The 17,164-nt window shown below is 41.8% G+C and overlaps 1 protein-coding gene across 3 annotated transcripts in view; it reads left to right on the top strand.

Annotated features, from left to right (window-relative positions):
• GXYLT2 (glucoside xylosyltransferase 2) overlaps positions 1 to 14,136 on the top strand; it is an 89,715-nt gene extending 75,579 nt beyond the window's left edge. For all 3 annotated transcript variants that reach the window (XM_054479575.2, XM_054479576.2, XM_054479578.2), the window contains 2 exons: positions 2,538 to 2,710; positions 9,950 to 14,136. In XM_054479575.2, coding sequence (XP_054335550.1) covers positions 2,538 to 2,710; positions 9,950 to 10,132 — 356 coding nt within the window. In that variant the 3' untranslated portion in view covers positions 10,133 to 14,136. The remainder of the gene's footprint in view (positions 1 to 2,537; positions 2,711 to 9,949) is intronic.
• The last annotated feature ends 3,028 nt before the right edge of the window (positions 14,137 to 17,164 follow it).

Below are 17,164 nucleotides of genomic sequence, written 5' to 3'. Positions count from 1 at the left end.
GCAGCTAATAGAGGAGTTGTGGTTCAAATCTATAGGGTGACTTGAGGATGGCCACTACTCTGTCCCACTTAGGGACTATGTATGTGCAAATGTTCAGGTAAATGCAAGTAAGGGAATGTCATGGTGGAATGGAGTTCTCCTGAGAAAAGAGAAATGTCACAGTATGTTATGAGCAATTAGGAATTTGATAAAGGATGCCTAAATGTCACTGTCCTATAAAAGACTGAGCCATGAAAACATACACAGCCTGCCAGACGGGATGTGTGACAATCACTTCATTATTTGCTTTCCATCTTGAAGCTTTCTGTAAGTAATCACTAAGCAATGATTTTTTTCCGTGAGACAGGAATGCCATCAACCCAATGAACAAGCACATCTTGAAGTTGCTTTTCCAATGGTGGTGGTGTTACTGATTTACTGTAATCCTCTCTTGTGCTCTCTCACAGGGTCTTTCTCATGATCAGCAACACACATTTGCAGAGAGCTTTGATCCATATTCCTCTGCCCCCAACCCTGAAAAGCATCAAGCTGAGAAGCCAGGAAGCTAGGGGGTCATGAATTTATTGCTAATTGTATAATTCTGGTCACCAAGAGGAAACTTTCTGAATCCAATAGGATTAGGGCAGAGTTTCTCAACATCAGCACTATTGCTATTGTTGAGGACCGTTCTGTTCATTATAGGATGTTCAGAGCACCCACTAGATGCCAGTAGCAGCCTCCCCCATGTATAACAGTCAACAGTGTCTCCCTCCAAATATTGCCAAATGGCCCTGGGGTAGAGGAGTGGGGAGGAGGCAAAATTGCCCCTGGTTGAGAACCAACCAGGGTTTAGAGATACAAACACACCTGTGTACATATGTGCACATATGGCCATGGTGCATATAGTTACCTTGGCACAGGGCTTTTTTTTCTTTGCTTATTGCTTTGGGGTTTTTCTCTTTCCTGTTGTAGGTGGGGTTTTTTTGTTGTTGTTGGTTTTTGTTTTTGAGATGGAGTCTCACTCCGTCACCCAGGCTGGAGTGCAGTGGTGTGATCTCAGCTCACTGCAACCTCTGCCTTCCGGGTTCTATATTCTCGTGCCTCGGCCTCCTGAGTAGCTGGGATTACAGGCTCCTGCCTCCATGCCTGGCTAATGTTTGTATTTTTAGTAGAGACAGGGTTTCATCATGTTGGTCAGGCTGGTCTCGAACTTCTGACCTCAAGTTATCCACCAACCTCAGCCTTCCAAAGTGCTGGGATTACAGGTGTGAGCCACTGTACCCAGCCGAAGGTGGGGGTTTTTGCTGGTTTTTTGTTTTGTTTTGTTTTTTGTTTGTTCTTAATCTGAAGCAGAATCTTTACTTTAATCTTGACTCCTCTTTTTTAGCTCTGTCCATTTTATGAAACCTTTCCAAAGAGTTGATTACAACTGCTAACACTATTTTTGACATTTTTTTGTGTGTATCTTTTTTTTTTTGATACAGGATCTTACTCCGTCACAGGCTAGAGTGCAGTAGCGTGATCATAGCTCACTGTAACCTCTAACTCCTGGGCTCAAGGAATCCTCCCATCTCAGCCTTCCAAGTAGCTTCAAGTGTGCCACCATGCCTGGCTAATTTATTTTTGTAATTTTTTCGGTTTGTTTGTTTGTTTTGTTTTGAGACAGAGTCTCATTTTGTTGCTCAGGGTGGAGTGTAATGGTGCGATCTTGGATCACTGCAACCTCTGCCACCTCCTGGCTATTCTCCCGCCTCAGCCTCCCAAGTAGGTGGAATTACAGGTGGGTGCCACCATGGCTGGCTAATTTTTGTATTTTTAGTAGAGACAGGTTTCGCCATGTTGGCCAGGCTGATCTCAAACTCCTGACCTCAGGTGATTTGCCTGCCTTGGCCTCCCAAAGTGCTGGGATTAAAGGCGTGAGCCACCATGCCTGGCCCAGCTGCTAATTTTTAAAATTTGTATAGAGACAGGGGTCTTGCTATGTTGCCCAAGCTGGCCTCAAACTCCTGACCTCAAGTGATCCTTCCACCTTGGTCTCCCAGACTCTGGGATTACAGGTGTGAGCCACCATACCCAGCCAGTGCAACTGCTAACATTATTGAACCACTACTGTATGTTTGATACCCTGCTAAGCATTTTACATGTATGTTTAAAGTTTAATCATCAAAATAAGATAGAGGTTGTATTATTCCCATTTACAGATGAGAAAACAGAAGTACAGGAAGTTAAGTGACTAGACATGGATTTCAGTGGTTTTGAGTGAGAGAGTTGAGATTTGGACCCAGGCTGCCTGATGCCTGTGTTTGCTTTCTTCTTTAAGATGCAATACTCTCTTCTTTTTTTAGATGAAACCTACATCATCACTGTGTGCCCCTTCAATTCTTGATCTCAGAATTTTGACAAATGGGGCAAAATTTGATCTATGAGTAAAAAATCACACTCCTGTACTTTGAAATTACATGCTGTGTACAGTTAGTGGAAACAGTTTAATCGCGGGACATGTGCATGAGAGCTGGCACTAACTGTGGACATATATGTCTTTCTCTTTTTACCACCAGAGTGTCTCTATGTATTCCCCTGCCAGTGGAACTACCGTCCCGATCACTGCATGTACGGAAGCAACTGCAGAGAGGCTGAGCATGAAGGTGTGTCTGTTCTGCATGGAAACCGAGGCGTCTACCATGACGATAAGCAACCAACGTTCAGAGCACTCTATGAAGCAATACGGGATGTAAGTGTGCCCTTGCTGCTGTTAGCAGATGTGCTTATCAGCATGAAGCAATATTGGCACTTTAGTCACCTGTCCCTTTGAAGGCCAAATATTCCCAAAGCATAGAGTTATACCAGTTATTCTCGACCTCAGTCACGCTCTGTCATTATATCCTCTTGCCACCTTGTACTATGTCATATCTACTTGACTTATTTCCACGTACACCATTCATTATCTTTTACTTAACTAAATTTACTTTAGGAGGAAATTTCTGTTTTTTGTTTTTGTTTTTTGAGATGGAGTCTTGCTGTGTTACCCAGGCTGGAGTGCAGTGGTGGGATTTTGGCTTACTGCAACCTCCACCTCCTGGGTTTAAGTGATTTTCCTGCCTCAGCCTCCCAAGTAGCTGGGACTACAGGCACGCGCCGCCATGCCTGGCAAATTTTTGTATTTTTAGTAGAGATGGGGTTTCACCATGTTGGCCGGGCTGGTCTGAAACTCCTGACCTCAAGTGATCCACTCGCCTTAGCCTCCCAAAATGTTGGGATTACAGGTGTGAGCCACCTACTTTAGGAGGAAATTTCATGTCACAAAGACAACTTCTGTGCCTTTTGCCATAGTGGAAGGTAACACATAGGATCAAGATTAGACAATAAAAAGAAAATGATATTATTCAGTTCTAGCTAAATACATTGCCTGGTTGCCAGCTCCAATCTGTTACTCAATCAGGGGTCAAGGTGTTCAGTTAGGACAAGGAGCCAAACTAAAAGTAACAATCAAGGCTTTATTTGCTTAACTGCAGAAGTGCATGCAAGCAGCAGAAAGAGGCCCTGACTCCCCAGTCTTCCATTTTTCCCCACCAAAGGGTACAAGATAAGAGTCAAGTGCATACAGCACAGATGGCAGGAATCTTCTCACTGCCAAGGAGCACTGAAGAAAAGGTTCTTGGCTGGGTGCAGTGGCTCACACCTGTAATCCCAGCACTTTGGGAGGCCAAGGTGGGTGGATCACGAGGTTAGGAGTTCGAGACCAGCCTGGCCAATATGGTGAAACCCTGTCTCTACTAAAAATACAAAAATTAGGCTTGGCGCAGTGGCTCATGCCTGTAACCCCAGCACTTTGGGAGGCCAAGGTGGGCGGAACATGAGGTCAGGAGATCGAGACTTTCCTAACATGCTGAAACCCCGTCTCTACTAAAAAATACAAAAAAAAATTTTTTTGGTGCCGGGCATGGTGGTGGGCGTGGCGCCTGTAGTCCCAGCTACTCTGGAGGCTGAGGCAGGAGAATGGCATGAACCCAGGAGGTGGAGCTTGCAGGGAGCTGAGATGGCACCACTGCACTCCAGCCTGGGTGACAGAACAAGACTCCATCTCAAAAAAAAAAAAAAAAAAAAAAAAAAGAAGGTTCTTGCCTCTTTATGGACTCGTGGGCTAGGGATGGGAGAAGAGAGGAGAAAATAGGGTAGGAATGCAGGTATGTGTATGAACATGGCTGTCTGGAGCCCTTTAAGCAACTTTCTCAAGAAAACTGCAACATAGTAAGACATCTGTACAAAAAATTTAAAAAATAAGGCAAGCCTCATGCCTGTAATCTCAGTGACTTGGGAGGCTGAGGCAGGAGGATCACTTGACCCCAGGAGTTCAAGGCTACAGTGAGCTATGATTACACCACTTCACTCCAGCTTGGGCAACAGAGCAAGACCTGTCTCAAAAAAAAAAAAAAAATTTCATGACACAAGAAAACTATATGAAATTCAGATGTCAGCACTGGTAAATAAAATCATATTGGGAACCAGTGACACCTATTCATTTATATATTGTCATTTTTCTTTTGGTGGAGATGGGATTTTGCTTTGTTGCCCAGGCTGATTTCAAACTCCTGGCCTCAAGTGATCTTCCCATCCCAGCCCCACAAAGTGCTAGGACTACAGGTCTGAGCCATCGTGCCTGGCCATTTATGTATTATCTATGGCTATATTGGCACTATAATAACAGGATGATTAGTTGTGACAAAGGACATATGGTCTACAGAGTCTAAAATATTTACCATCTACTCCTTTACAGAAAAAGTTTGCCAACCCCTGACATAAAACATGTAGAATTTATTAGGCTTTGTTGTTAAAGATGGAATTCTCTAAGTTTCATGAACAGGCTTTGGTAGAAGTGAGGTAGGGGGTAAATCCTGTAACATAGTAACATTTTTTTGTGTATGAAAATGTGCATTTGCAAAAAAAAAATAAATAAAACATTTAAGGCCAAGCACAGTGGCTCATGCCTGTAATCCCAGCACTTTAAGAGGCTAAGAAGTGAGAGGATTGCTTGAGGTCAGGAGTTTGAGGTCAGCGCAGCCAACATAGTGAGACCCCATCTCTATAAAAAATAAAATCGGCCCAGTGTGGTGGCTTATGGCTGTAATCCTAGCACACTGGGAGGCTGAGACAGGCAGATCACTTGAGGTTAGGAATTCAAGACCAGCCTGGCCAACATGGTAAAACCCCATCTCTACTAAAAATACAAAAATTAGCCGGGTATGGTGGTGCACGCCTATAATCCCAGCTATTCGGGAGGCTGAGACAGAAGAATTGCTTGAACCTGGGAGGCGGAGGTTGCAGTGAGTCTTGATTGCACTACTGCACTCCAGCCTGGGTGACAGAGTGACACTCCATCTCAAAAAAAACAATTAATTAATTAATTAAATAGGCCCGGTACAGTAGCTCACACCTATAATCCCATCACTTTGGAGGCTGAGGTGAGGAGTTCAAGACCAGCCTGGGCAACATAGTAAGACCCTGTCTCTGAGAAAACAAATTAAAAAGTATGCATTTGCTAGGGAGAGTCCTGGAGAATTCCAACTCTGAAATTCCCAGAGTTGGCTGAGCACGGTGGCTCACGTCTGTAATCCCAGCACTTTGGGAGGCCAAGGTAGGTGGATCACCTGAGGTCGGGAGTTCGAGACCAGCCTGACCAACATGGAGAAACCCCGTCTCTACTAAAAATACAAAATTAGCCGGGCGTGGTGGCGCATGCCTGTAATCCCAGCTACTCGGGTGGCTAAGGCAGGGAATCACTTGAACCTGGGAAGCAGAGGTTGCAGTGAGCCAAGATCATGCCATTGCACTCCAGCCTGGGCAACAAGAGTGAAACTCCATCTCAAAAAAACAAAAAAGAAATTCCTAGAGTTGACTTCTGTACAGGGAAAGTGTTTAGCATGCATCCAAGCATTTTCTTCTGCATTTCCTGCTGTTTGGTTTTCAAAGGCTGGGTGATTTAATTACGCAGAAAATTTGTTCTGTGCTTAATGATATCCTCACATTTAAATATTCAAACACTGACTCCAGGGGCAAACTCATTCAGGAGTACAAGCAGAAGTTAAATAAGTACACAGCAGCCATGTGTCTATCAGAGCCACTCTTGGGTTTCTTTTGTGATCTGTCACCCCTGGTTTGGAGTTGAGCAATTGTGGTTCTTGAGTTACAACTCATCTGGTTTGTTTTCTGGGGGATCAGAAAGAGGGCTGAACAGCTTTGTTTCATAAATGATTCTGCTTAGTACACTCCATGATTTTCCTCAGTTGGGCCTAAAAATACAGTTTTCATTCAGGCATTTCAATCAGAAAAATCACTAACCCTGACCCAAAATGTGAGTAAATATAAAGAGACTCCATCATAAAAGATGTATTTCCCCATTCTCTACAATGCTGTGAACCATTGTGTAGTGGGTCAGAGCTTGGCTTTGGGCCTGGACAGATGGGTTCAAATCCCAATTTTGCCACTTTCTGGTGATTTGCCATTAACTGTGCCCTTACCTTACTGGGCCTCAGTTTTTTCATCTGTCAAGTGTAGATAATAAGATTATCTACCTCAAACAAGTGTTATGAAAATTCAACAAAATGATAGTCTTTACACTTTTAGTACAGAGCCTCACTTACAGCTTGTGCAATAATTAGAAGTTGTTTTGGCCAGGTGCGGTGGCTCACACCTGTAATCCCAGCACTTTGGAAGGCTGAGGCAGGTGGATCACTTGAGGTCAGGAGTTCGAGACCAGCCTGGCCAAAATGGCGAAACCCTGTCTCTACTAAAAACATGAAAATTAGCTGGCATGGTGGCACGTGCCTGTAATCCCAGCTACTTGGGAGGCTGAGGTAGGAGAATGGCTTGAAACCGGGAGGCAGAGGTTACAGCAAGCCAGGATCGTGCCACTGCACTCCAGCCTGGGTGACAGAGTGACACTCCATCTAAAAAAAAAAAAAAAAAAGATAAAAAGAAGTTGTTTTGATGATAACAATTTCACACTTCCTCTAGCTTTTTCACATTTCTCTCTCTCTTCTTGCTTATAAACATTTTCTCTATATATATTTTTTTCTTTTTCTCCCTTCATCTGTCTCTGAAAATATTATCTCTCTTTCTCTCTATTTCTCTGTTTCAGGTGCTCATAGACATCCTAACCTGTGTGGTACGTGTTTGTGTGAAAGGGCAGTGCAGCCTCCCCACAAGAAGGCATCTATCAGATAGACATTTTTGCAGTAATTCTCTTGACAATCATTTATGAAGCATCTATTTTTTGTAGGAACAATTCTAGTTTCTAGGAATTTGGAAGGTAATAAGATGAACAAAGCCCTAGCCTTTAAGAAGCATATATTCTGAGCTGGGCGCAGTGGGTCACGCCTGTAATCCCAGCACTTTGGGAGACCGAGGCAGGTGGATCACCTGAGGTCATGAGTTCGAGACCAGCCTGGCCAACATGGTGAAACCCCATCTCTACTAAAAATACAAAAATAAGCCAGGCGTGGTGGCAGGCACCTGTAATCCCAGCTACTCAGGAGGCTGAGGCAGGAGAATTGCTTGAACCCAGGAGGCGGAAGTTGCAGTGAGCTGAGAATGCACCACTGCACTCCAGCCTGGGTGACAGAGCAAGACTCTTGTCTCGGAGGAAAAAAAAAAAGAAGCATATATTCTGGTGGGGGAAGCCAGACAATACTCATTGAGAAAAAGAAAGAAAGAAAAATTCAGCCGGGGCAACATAGTGAGATGCGTCTCTACAAAAATTAAAAAAAAAAAAAAAAAAAATTAGCCTGGTGGCACATGCCGGTAGTCCCAGCTACTGGGCGGGGAGGGGTTGGGGCTGGGGTGGAAGATCCCTTGAGCTTAGGAGGCCAAGGCTACAGTGAGCTAGGATGGCACCACTGTACTCCAGCCAGAGCAAGACTTTGCCTCTTTAGAAAAAAAAATAATAACAACTGGGCGTCGTGGCGAGTGCCTGTGGTCCCAGATAATTGTGAGGCTGAGATGGAGGATCACTTGAGCCCAGGAGTTCAAGGCTGCAGTGAGCCATGATTGCCCCTCTGCACTCCAGCCTGGGTGACACAGCAAGACCCTATCTCAAAAGAAAAAAAAAATCCTCTGAGATAGTGAAAGGAGTTCAAAAGGTGTAAAAAGAGTGGGCTAATCGGTCCAAAGTCCTGGGCTGGAGAGGAGTGTTCTACCAGCTGGGGGGAGGGGCACCAGGAAGGCTGCTTGTAAGTTCTAGACTTATCAGATGGAGGCAGCCCAGGGGAAATCTGGGGAAAATCCCATGAAACAGAAGGAATAACCAGGGGAAAGTCCCGGAGGCGGGAATGAATTTGGTGTGCTGGAAAGACAGGACTGGCCAGATAAGAGGAGAGAGGAGGAACTGAGAGGGGAGAGTTTCCAGGTCACCTTGAACCTTCAGAACAAGGGAGGAGTTGGAATCTCATTCTAATGGCAGTGGAAAGCCCCTTCAGGAAAGTGATAGGCTCTGATTTATGATTTAAAAATATCACCTTGGTAACGTGGTGGAAGGGATGCAATAGTGAAAACAAAAAGGCTATTTATTTGTGAGACTAATCGCAGCCACCTGGGTGAGCAACGGGGCCAGCATGGGCCTGCGTGGTGGCAGGAAAATGGGAAGAAGTCGCCATATTTGGGATATGTTGTTGAGATAGAGTTTACAGGACTTGCTGATGAATTGGATGAGGGTTGTGGGGGGAAAGAGAGGAATTGAGGGTGATTCCAAGATTTTGACCTATCCTGTTCCCATTACTGGAGCTACAGTGGTGAAAAGGACAGATTCAGGACTGGCCTCAAGGGGTTTATCAATGGTTTAAATTTCGTGATTAGAGAAAAAGTATCCCAAACCTGGTCTGGGAGAGAACCTTCTTGCGTTACATAATGCATAATCTCCTTCTGAGAAGAAATTGGCATCTCTGATAAACCTGTGTAAGCAGTATTTCTGATTAATTTTAAAGGATTAACATTTGTTCTAGGAAACCAGACACCCACCTCTCCTGTTAGGCAAGAGTGTACTGATCTTTAACCATTCTTCTTTCATTTCTTGCTAGTCTTTCCATATAAAATGTCCTGACCAAGAGTGGATCTTTGACTTGATCTACTACCAGCCTTTTCCTTTTCAACAAGATTGTAATAAAACTTTGACACATGTGCATAGCTAAGTGGTCTGAAAGATTTATTTTGGGATATACTGCTCATAGACGTATTCCATGAAAAAAACAAAAGAAGTTTTAAAAATGGCAGTGATGATCTCAAAAGCCCAATATTAAGAGGGAAGTAAACAACCACTAATATTTGGTACCTGAATTATTAAAATATGGTTTATTGCCAATAAATTTTACTAGGAATTGTTAAACCCTGAACTTCACGAGATTACCATAGACATACCCTAAAGTTTCTTCATTAAGATTAAGGGCAAAAAAGATGAAGAATTCATTGTTTTGTTGTAGTAGATTTCAAGTGAGTATCTTGAGCCTTCCTTCTACTCAGCATAAACATGCTATGATATATGGACTTTCCTGTCCTTAGAGACATGCATCATTTTTAGATTGTAAGACCCTTAAGGACCCAAATTTTTTTAAAAATTTTATTACTATTCTTTTTTAATGAGATGGGGTCTTGCCATGTTGCTCAGGCTGGTCTCAAACTCCTGGGCTCAAGTGGTCCTCCCACCTCGGCCTCTCAAAGTGCTGGGGTTACAGGTGTAAGCCACCATGCCTGGCCTTTTTCTTTTTTAAGAGGTAAAGAAACTGAGGTTCAGCGAGTTTAAATGATTACCTGGGGTTGCACAGCTGAGACAGGATTTTAAGTTAGATCTTCAAAGGTCTTTTCACTTGTCCAAACCTGTGCCTGTGGGCTTATGATAATTCCTGTGTCATTTCTTAGTAAAAGTGATCTGCATTTAAAATGGCATTTCTGTTACTAAATAAACTTTTTTTTTGTCATCTTTCAGTTTCCCTTTCAAGACAATCTCTTTCAATCCATGTATTACCCCCTTCAGCTGAAGTTTTTGGAGACTGTGCACACTTTATGTGGACGCATCCCGCAAGTTTTTCTGAAGCAAATTGAGAAAACAATGAAAAGGGCTTATGAGAAACACGTCATCATCCATGTTGGCCCCAACCAGATGCACTGAATATTTTGTTTTGTTGCAAGTCAATTAGGCGTCTTGTGACCAAGGAAATATTAATCTCTAAGCTGCCTGGGTCTTTTTGTGTGAGTATTTAATGGTGCTCCATGACTGTTGAGTTTTAAAAACCTCATTAAATTTTGCCAAATCAGTTGCCCCCAAAAGGGAATATGCTTTTCCTTATTTTTTTTCTAAAATGCTATTTATCTCTAAGGAAAAAAAAAAAAAAGACTATTATGCATTTAACATTGTTTAAGCAGGTTGAGCTAGCTGTGAAAATAGCTTTCATGAGCCTTCCAATTCCTAAATGTCTGAGACCATTTCAGTGGCACCTGAGGTGTTACATTGATCTAGCATTCCTGAGACTCTTTCTATGCAACTGACTCCCCCACACCCGTGTTAGAAAAGTAATACACACTTGTGAAACAGAGACACACTTGTAGAGCATATGGGTCAAGGGCTCAACATCAAGATTAGATTAGCCATAATCCTATTGACCAGTGGAAAAGATTGTTTCCATTTTAAAGCAGTTCCTTACAACCTTTTTTCTCTACTTTTGCATTTTCCACTCTAACACACATATAAAACAGGTAATCTCAGTAAAAGCTGGCCTTTTTGCTGAGATTTTTATGTGGGAGACTAAAATATTAGACGAGATGATTATGTGTACAGAATTTTATTTAAAATACATCTGAGAGAAGCATTCAGATACTTGGGCAGTGTTAAAGGATGAAGCATATATCTGGGGGTATTTCTTCTTCTTTTTCTTTCTTTTTTTTTTTTTTTTTTGAGACAGAATCTCACCCTATAGCCCAGGCTGGAGTGCAGTGGCACAATCTCAGCTCACTGCAACTTCCACCTCCCGGGTTCAAGTGATTCTTATGCCTCAGCCTCCCCAGTAGCTGGGATTACAAGTGTGCACCACCATACCCGGCTAATTTTTGTATTTTTAGTAGAGACGCGGTTTTACCATGTTGGCCAGGCTGGTCTTGATCTCCTGACCTCAAGTGATCTGCCTGCCTCAGCCTCCCAAAGTGTTGGGATTACAAGTGTGAGCCACTGCACCCAGCCAATCTGGGAGTATTTCTAAAGAAAAAAATTGTTTTGATTTGTGGAGGACTAAATCGTAATACATTTCTATGCAACAATAGCTTCTGAGAGGAAATTCAGGAATTTTTGTGTTTACCACAGACAAAAACATTTGATCTGTTAATCATCAGTAGCTGTGGTCATCTCTCTTTCTTAAACTCTTGGGCAACGGGTGGAAATCAGAGACCAACTTCAAATTTAATGTGTAAAAAACAAATAGTTCAGCTGCTTCTATTGGTAAGAAAATTCAACTTCCTACCAGCCTTAGAAAGGTCTCTTTAAACAATTTCTTTCCCCTTAGGGTTACCCAGCTGGTCCATACAGGTTTTATCACCTCACTGCAAGGAGGAAGTTGAATATTCTGTTCCCCTCGGGGATCTGGCTTAATCCCTAGTTGCTCATATAGTTGGTATCAGCATAGCAATATTTTGCATAATGCTTTATTTTTCTCAAATGACTATTGCATAAATGACCTTGGCAACAGCCTAGTGGATTTAGTAGGGTCCTGAATCATCTCTATAAGGTAAACAAGGAAATTGTAACACAAAGAAATAAACATATTGAATGTGATTGCTATTCTGTAAGACATACAGTCTGTGTAAGATGCATCTTATTTACAGAGACATTTTTGAAAATTAAAATATTAAATACCTTTTGTTATATAGAGACAATGATCTGAAAGTATAAAATGAAAAATATTATCTTGTTGATGTAAATATGATACCCTTATATATATTAGAATCCAATAAGATATCATGGGCGCAATATTAGCAAAAAAAAGTCAGTCTTACCCTGAAAAAAAAATAGATATGAAAATCTCAGCACTACACAGAAATGTTTGGATGTCAATCAGTTTTGGTATGCAGCAGTATTATAGTAGTAACAAATTTAGATCTAAAATTTTAGGGTAATACTTTCCTTCTGATCAGTTGCCCTGTGGGTTATTTTTGTTAAGGAATCTACCATTATGATGGGAAACTCTTATTTTTGCTGTTATATTTTGTTTCCTTATTTCACCACTAGAGGTGACATCATTATTTTGTAACTTTAGTACTAGGCTTTCCATTTGTGGTATGGACAGGTATGATATGGAGCAATTTTTGAATTGTCTTTCACATAGGGGAAATTGCATCTTATATACCCATAAATTGGGTTTTAGTGAAAGAGCCAGGATGGAACATAATTTCCTAACTTCCATCCCAGTTTCCTTTCTACTTGTTCAGAATGGCCAGTGAAACACACAAATGGCACTCAGATTTGTTGATGGCTCACCAACTCAAAGAGGTTCCTTCCCTCCTTTGGTAAGTCCCACAAAAACATCTACTGTAAAGACTTGAAATACAATGCCTTTCTTTTTTATGAGAGCCAAGTTTACCCACAACTCTCAACTACCAGTACTGGTCTGACTGTGCAGAAAAGGGTTGCCCGCAAAGGTCGATGATATCACCCTAGAACATTCTAGAATGATGAATTTTGAGAATGTGAAACCTTAGAACCTCGTGTGGTTGTCTGCCTTGGAATTCCTGTGCTGTATCCTGAAATTTTAGCTGAATTTGGCAGAGAATTTAGAGAAAATTTGCTTTTCTAATCCTTGCTGCCTGAAAGTGCTAATTATTTTCCATAGCTAGGATATTACCATGGAGCAATATTTTCTCTGCCTTTGATAACTCCCAGCAAATTACTACATTAACTGCCTTTGAAATCCAGGAGCCACAAATTTTAATTCAGTGGCCTGCTAAAACATGCACACTCTGGTCTAAAGTTTGCCAAAGGTGGTGCTGCCCCATATGCCACATCGAGTACTGGGAAGGGCCGGGCACGGTGGCTCACACCTGTAATCCCAGCACTTTGGGAGACCGAGGCGGGCGGATCACGAGGTCAGGAGATCAAGACCATCCTGGCTAACACGGTGAAACCCACTATCTACTAAAAATACAAAAAATTAGCCGGGTGTGGTGGCGCCTGTGGTCCCAGCTACTCGGGAGGCTGAGGCAGGAGAATGGCTTGAACCCAGGAGGCAGAGCTTGCAGGGAGCTGAGATTGCGCCCCTGCACTCCAGGCTGAGCGACAGAGTGAGACTCCGTCTCAAAAAAAAAAAAAGAATACTAGAAAGAAGGTGGGCCAGTTCTCTCCTCTCCTCCTGCCCTGCCTTTTCTCTCTTCCCTCTCTTTTCTTCTTTACTCATTTCTTTTTAATTTCTGTTTAATGCATATAACTATGGAGTTCCATTAAAGAAGGAAAGAGCACTTCCTGATAGCAAAAGGTGACAGTATTTTTATATGCATCGAGATTGAGGTTTTTCAACAGCAGTGTCACTGGAAATGCTGACAGTATTTTTCTTGCTGAGTGTTTCTCCAATATAAATCTCAGTAATCATGGCTTACATTGAAAATTCTAATATTTAAACAATTAACTGGCTAGAAAAGCAATTTAAGTTTTTCTTCAACTTCCAAAATAGCAATTTAGCACTTTGGATACAAAGCTCCAAGCTTTACTATTTATGGGATATGTCTAGTTCATATTCAGTGCTTCCATTGCAAATTATTGTGACTTTTACCAAATTTGATATTGAAATGGGTATTTATATGGACTCAGACGTTTGAGAGTATTTCTTTCATTTGCAGTTATGGTGTTCATGAGCAAAAACAAACAAATAAACCAAATCATACAAAATATTATTATTCACAGTGATTGAAAACAAAATAATGATCCAATAACAAAATAATCACTCCAGCCCAGCCTGAACGCAGGACATTCATACAAATTTAGATTCATGTATAAATATTATCTGATATTTATACATATAAAAGATAAATTACATGTGTTTGATAAACCAACATAAACATGATTTCATCACTGAAATCAGAAATATGTTGAGTTCTATGACAGCACAAATCATATTTCCTTTCTTTCTTTCTCTCTTTTTTTTTTTTTTTTTTTTGAGACGGAGTCTCGCTCTGTCACCCAGCCTGGAGTGCAGTCGCATGATCTCGGCTCACTGAAAGCTCCGCCTCCCGGGTTCACGCCATTCTCCTGCCTCAGCCTCCCGAGTAGCTGGGACCACAGGCGCCACCACGCCCAGCTAATTTTTTGTATTTTTAGTAGAGAAGGGGTTTCACCGTGTTAGCCAGGATGGTCTTGATCTCCTGACCTCATGATCCACCCGCCTCAGCCTCCCAAAGTGCTGGGATTACAGGCGTGAGCCACCGCGCCCGGCCTCTTTTCTTTCTTTTTCTTTTTCTTTCTTTCTTACTCTTGCTCTCTTGCTCTCTCTCTCTCTCTCTTTCTCTCTTTCCCTCCCTCCCTCCCTCCCTCTCTCTCTCTCTCTCTTTCTTTCCTAAGCAAGCTAACACAGGACATATTCTCTTTTTTTTTTTTTTTTTTTTGAGATGGAGTCTCCGTCTGTCACCTAGGCTGGAGTGCAGTGGCACAATCTCAGCTCACTGCAGCCTCCGCCTCCCAGGTTCAAACGATTCTCATGCCTCAGGCTTCCGAGTAGCTGGGACTACAGGTGTGCACCACCATGCCCAGCTAATTTTTGAATGTTTAGTAGAGATAGGGTTTCACCATGTTGGCCAGGCTGGTGTCGAACTCCTGAGCTCAAGTGATCCACCTGCCTTGGCCTCCCAAAGTGCTGGGATTACAGGCGTGAGCCACTGTACCCAGCTGACATATTCTCACTTAATAGAATTATAGAGAAATTTTTCATGTTTTTCTTTTTGTTTCCCACTTTTTCATATTCCTCTTTTTCATTTTTGCCTTTCCGTTTCTGTCTATGATGTAAGCTTCTGAGTAGAACCAAGAAGCTTGGCTTTAGTGGCAGAATGACAGAATTTAGGGATCCCTTGCAGGCTAGAACGAAGTTCTAACCCTTAGACCAAATCTTTATGTTGAGAGTTTTCCAGAATTAAAAAAAAAAAATCAATCAACACAACACACACACACACACACACAAACACACACACTGCCTTTAAAAGGAGGAGCCAATATTTGTTGTAACTGTGAACTAAGGAATTATAGATAAACCTTAGGTCAAATCATTTCACAATTGCATTGGTGGTATTGAAAACTGATGAGATTTCTCTGACAGAGAGCTTTGTCCTAGTTTTTGTTCTTCATAGGTCAAAACTGGCAATATTCTCTTGTCTGCAAGATAAAGTGTTTGTGCTTCTATCGCCATATGCATGAACATGTAAGAATCAGATACAATTTCTGCTTCATCAGTTTCACATGTTCACGTTGTCACTGAAAAAATGCATTCACTGTTTATAGCTCCCAAGGAGACCCCAAATTCTTTTTTTTTTTTTCTTTTGAGATGGAGTCTCGCTCTTGTTGCCCAGGCTGGAGAGCAGTAGCGCGATCTCAGCTCACTGCAACCCCCGCCTCCTGGGTTCAAGTGATTCTCCTGCCTCAGCCTCCCCAGTAGCTAGGATTTACAGGTGCCCGCTACCATGCCTGGCTAATTTTTGTATTTTTAGTAGAGACAGGATTTCACCATGTTGGCCAGGCTGATCTCAAACTCCTGACCTCAGGTGATCCACCCACCCGGCCTCCCAAAGTGCTGGGATTACAGGAGTGAGCCACCGCTCCTGGCCCTGTATTCATTTTTTATGTTGGAAAACATTTTTTTTGTAATTTTTCTTTGCAAAGAAATGAGCATAAAAAAGAATACTCCAAAGAAAAGGAATTATTACGGCAAATTAAAAGGGACACGGTACTATGATTTAATTACTGTCTTGTCTTTTTAAAATGTCATCTCGTTTTACCCTTTTTTTAAATAAAAGCTTTAAAAAACATGTCTTTGGGTATTATTTTGGAGGTATGTTTCTTTTATATAAGATTTCAAGTTGAAACATTTACAATAAGTAATAATATTTAAATTCTTACAACAAGTAATGAAATATTTGGTTTAGTAATTAGCTTAGTCTATTTTTAAAAATCATTAAAAGTTGCTTTGTTTTTAAAAATGCCATACTACAAATGATGTTATTTGGTTTTAATGGTGTTTTGTGTTTAAGACAAAATAAATAGCATTTGAAGAATGTGAAAATTAGTTATCTATGTTCCTACATTTTATTTAACAAAATTGAGCCTAACTTGCTAGCTAGTACACACATCAAAAATAACTGACTAAGCCAGATGCTGTGGCTCATGCCTGTAATCCCAAACTTTGGGAGACTGAGGCTGGAGAATTGCTTGAGGCCAGGAGTTCAAGACCAACCTGAGCAACAAAGCAAGCCCCCATCTCTCAAGAAAAAATCTTTTTTTAAAATTAGGTGGGTGCGGTGGTGCACACCTGTAGTCCAGCTACTCAGAAAGCTGAGGTGGAAGGATCATGAGCCAGGGGAGTCAAGGCTGCAGTGAGCCATGATTATACCACTACATTCCAGCCTGTGCAACAGAGTGAGACCCTGTCTAAAAAAAAAAAAAAAAAAAAAAGGTCAGGCATGGTGGCCCATGCTTGTAATCCCAGCACTTTGGGAGGCTGAGGCAAGCAGATCACGAGGTCAGGAGTTCAAGACCAGCCTGCCCAACATGGTGAAACCATGTTTAGTCTATACTAAAAATACAAAAATTAGCCAGGCGTGGTAGCAAGCACTTGTAATCCTAGCTACTCGGTAGGCTGAAGCAGGAGAATTGCTTGAACCCAGAAGGTGGAGGTTGCAGTGAGCCAAGATTGCACCACTGCACTCCAGCCTGGGCAACAGAGCAAGACTCCATCTCAAAAAACAAACAAAAAACGTTCTATATTCAGATAAACTTGGACTCAAATCCTAGCTTATAAATTATTAGTCATGTAACCTTGTAGAAGTAGCTTAACCTCTCTGTGCCTTAAACAATAGACATTAAAATATCTACCTTATAAGGGTTATTGTGACAAGAGATATAAAAATAAGACTTTTAGCATAATGCTGATTCAAAGCACTTGCTAATTTTAAAAGCATGCTT

This window comes from Pongo pygmaeus, chromosome 2 (assembly GCF_028885625.2).
Source record: "Pongo pygmaeus isolate AG05252 chromosome 2, NHGRI_mPonPyg2-v2.0_pri, whole genome shotgun sequence".
Classification (NCBI taxonomy): Eukaryota; Metazoa; Chordata; class Mammalia; order Primates; family Hominidae; genus Pongo; species Pongo pygmaeus.
The sequence above is the reverse complement of the archived record's forward strand: the minus strand, read 5'-3'. Positions and strand labels throughout refer to the sequence as shown.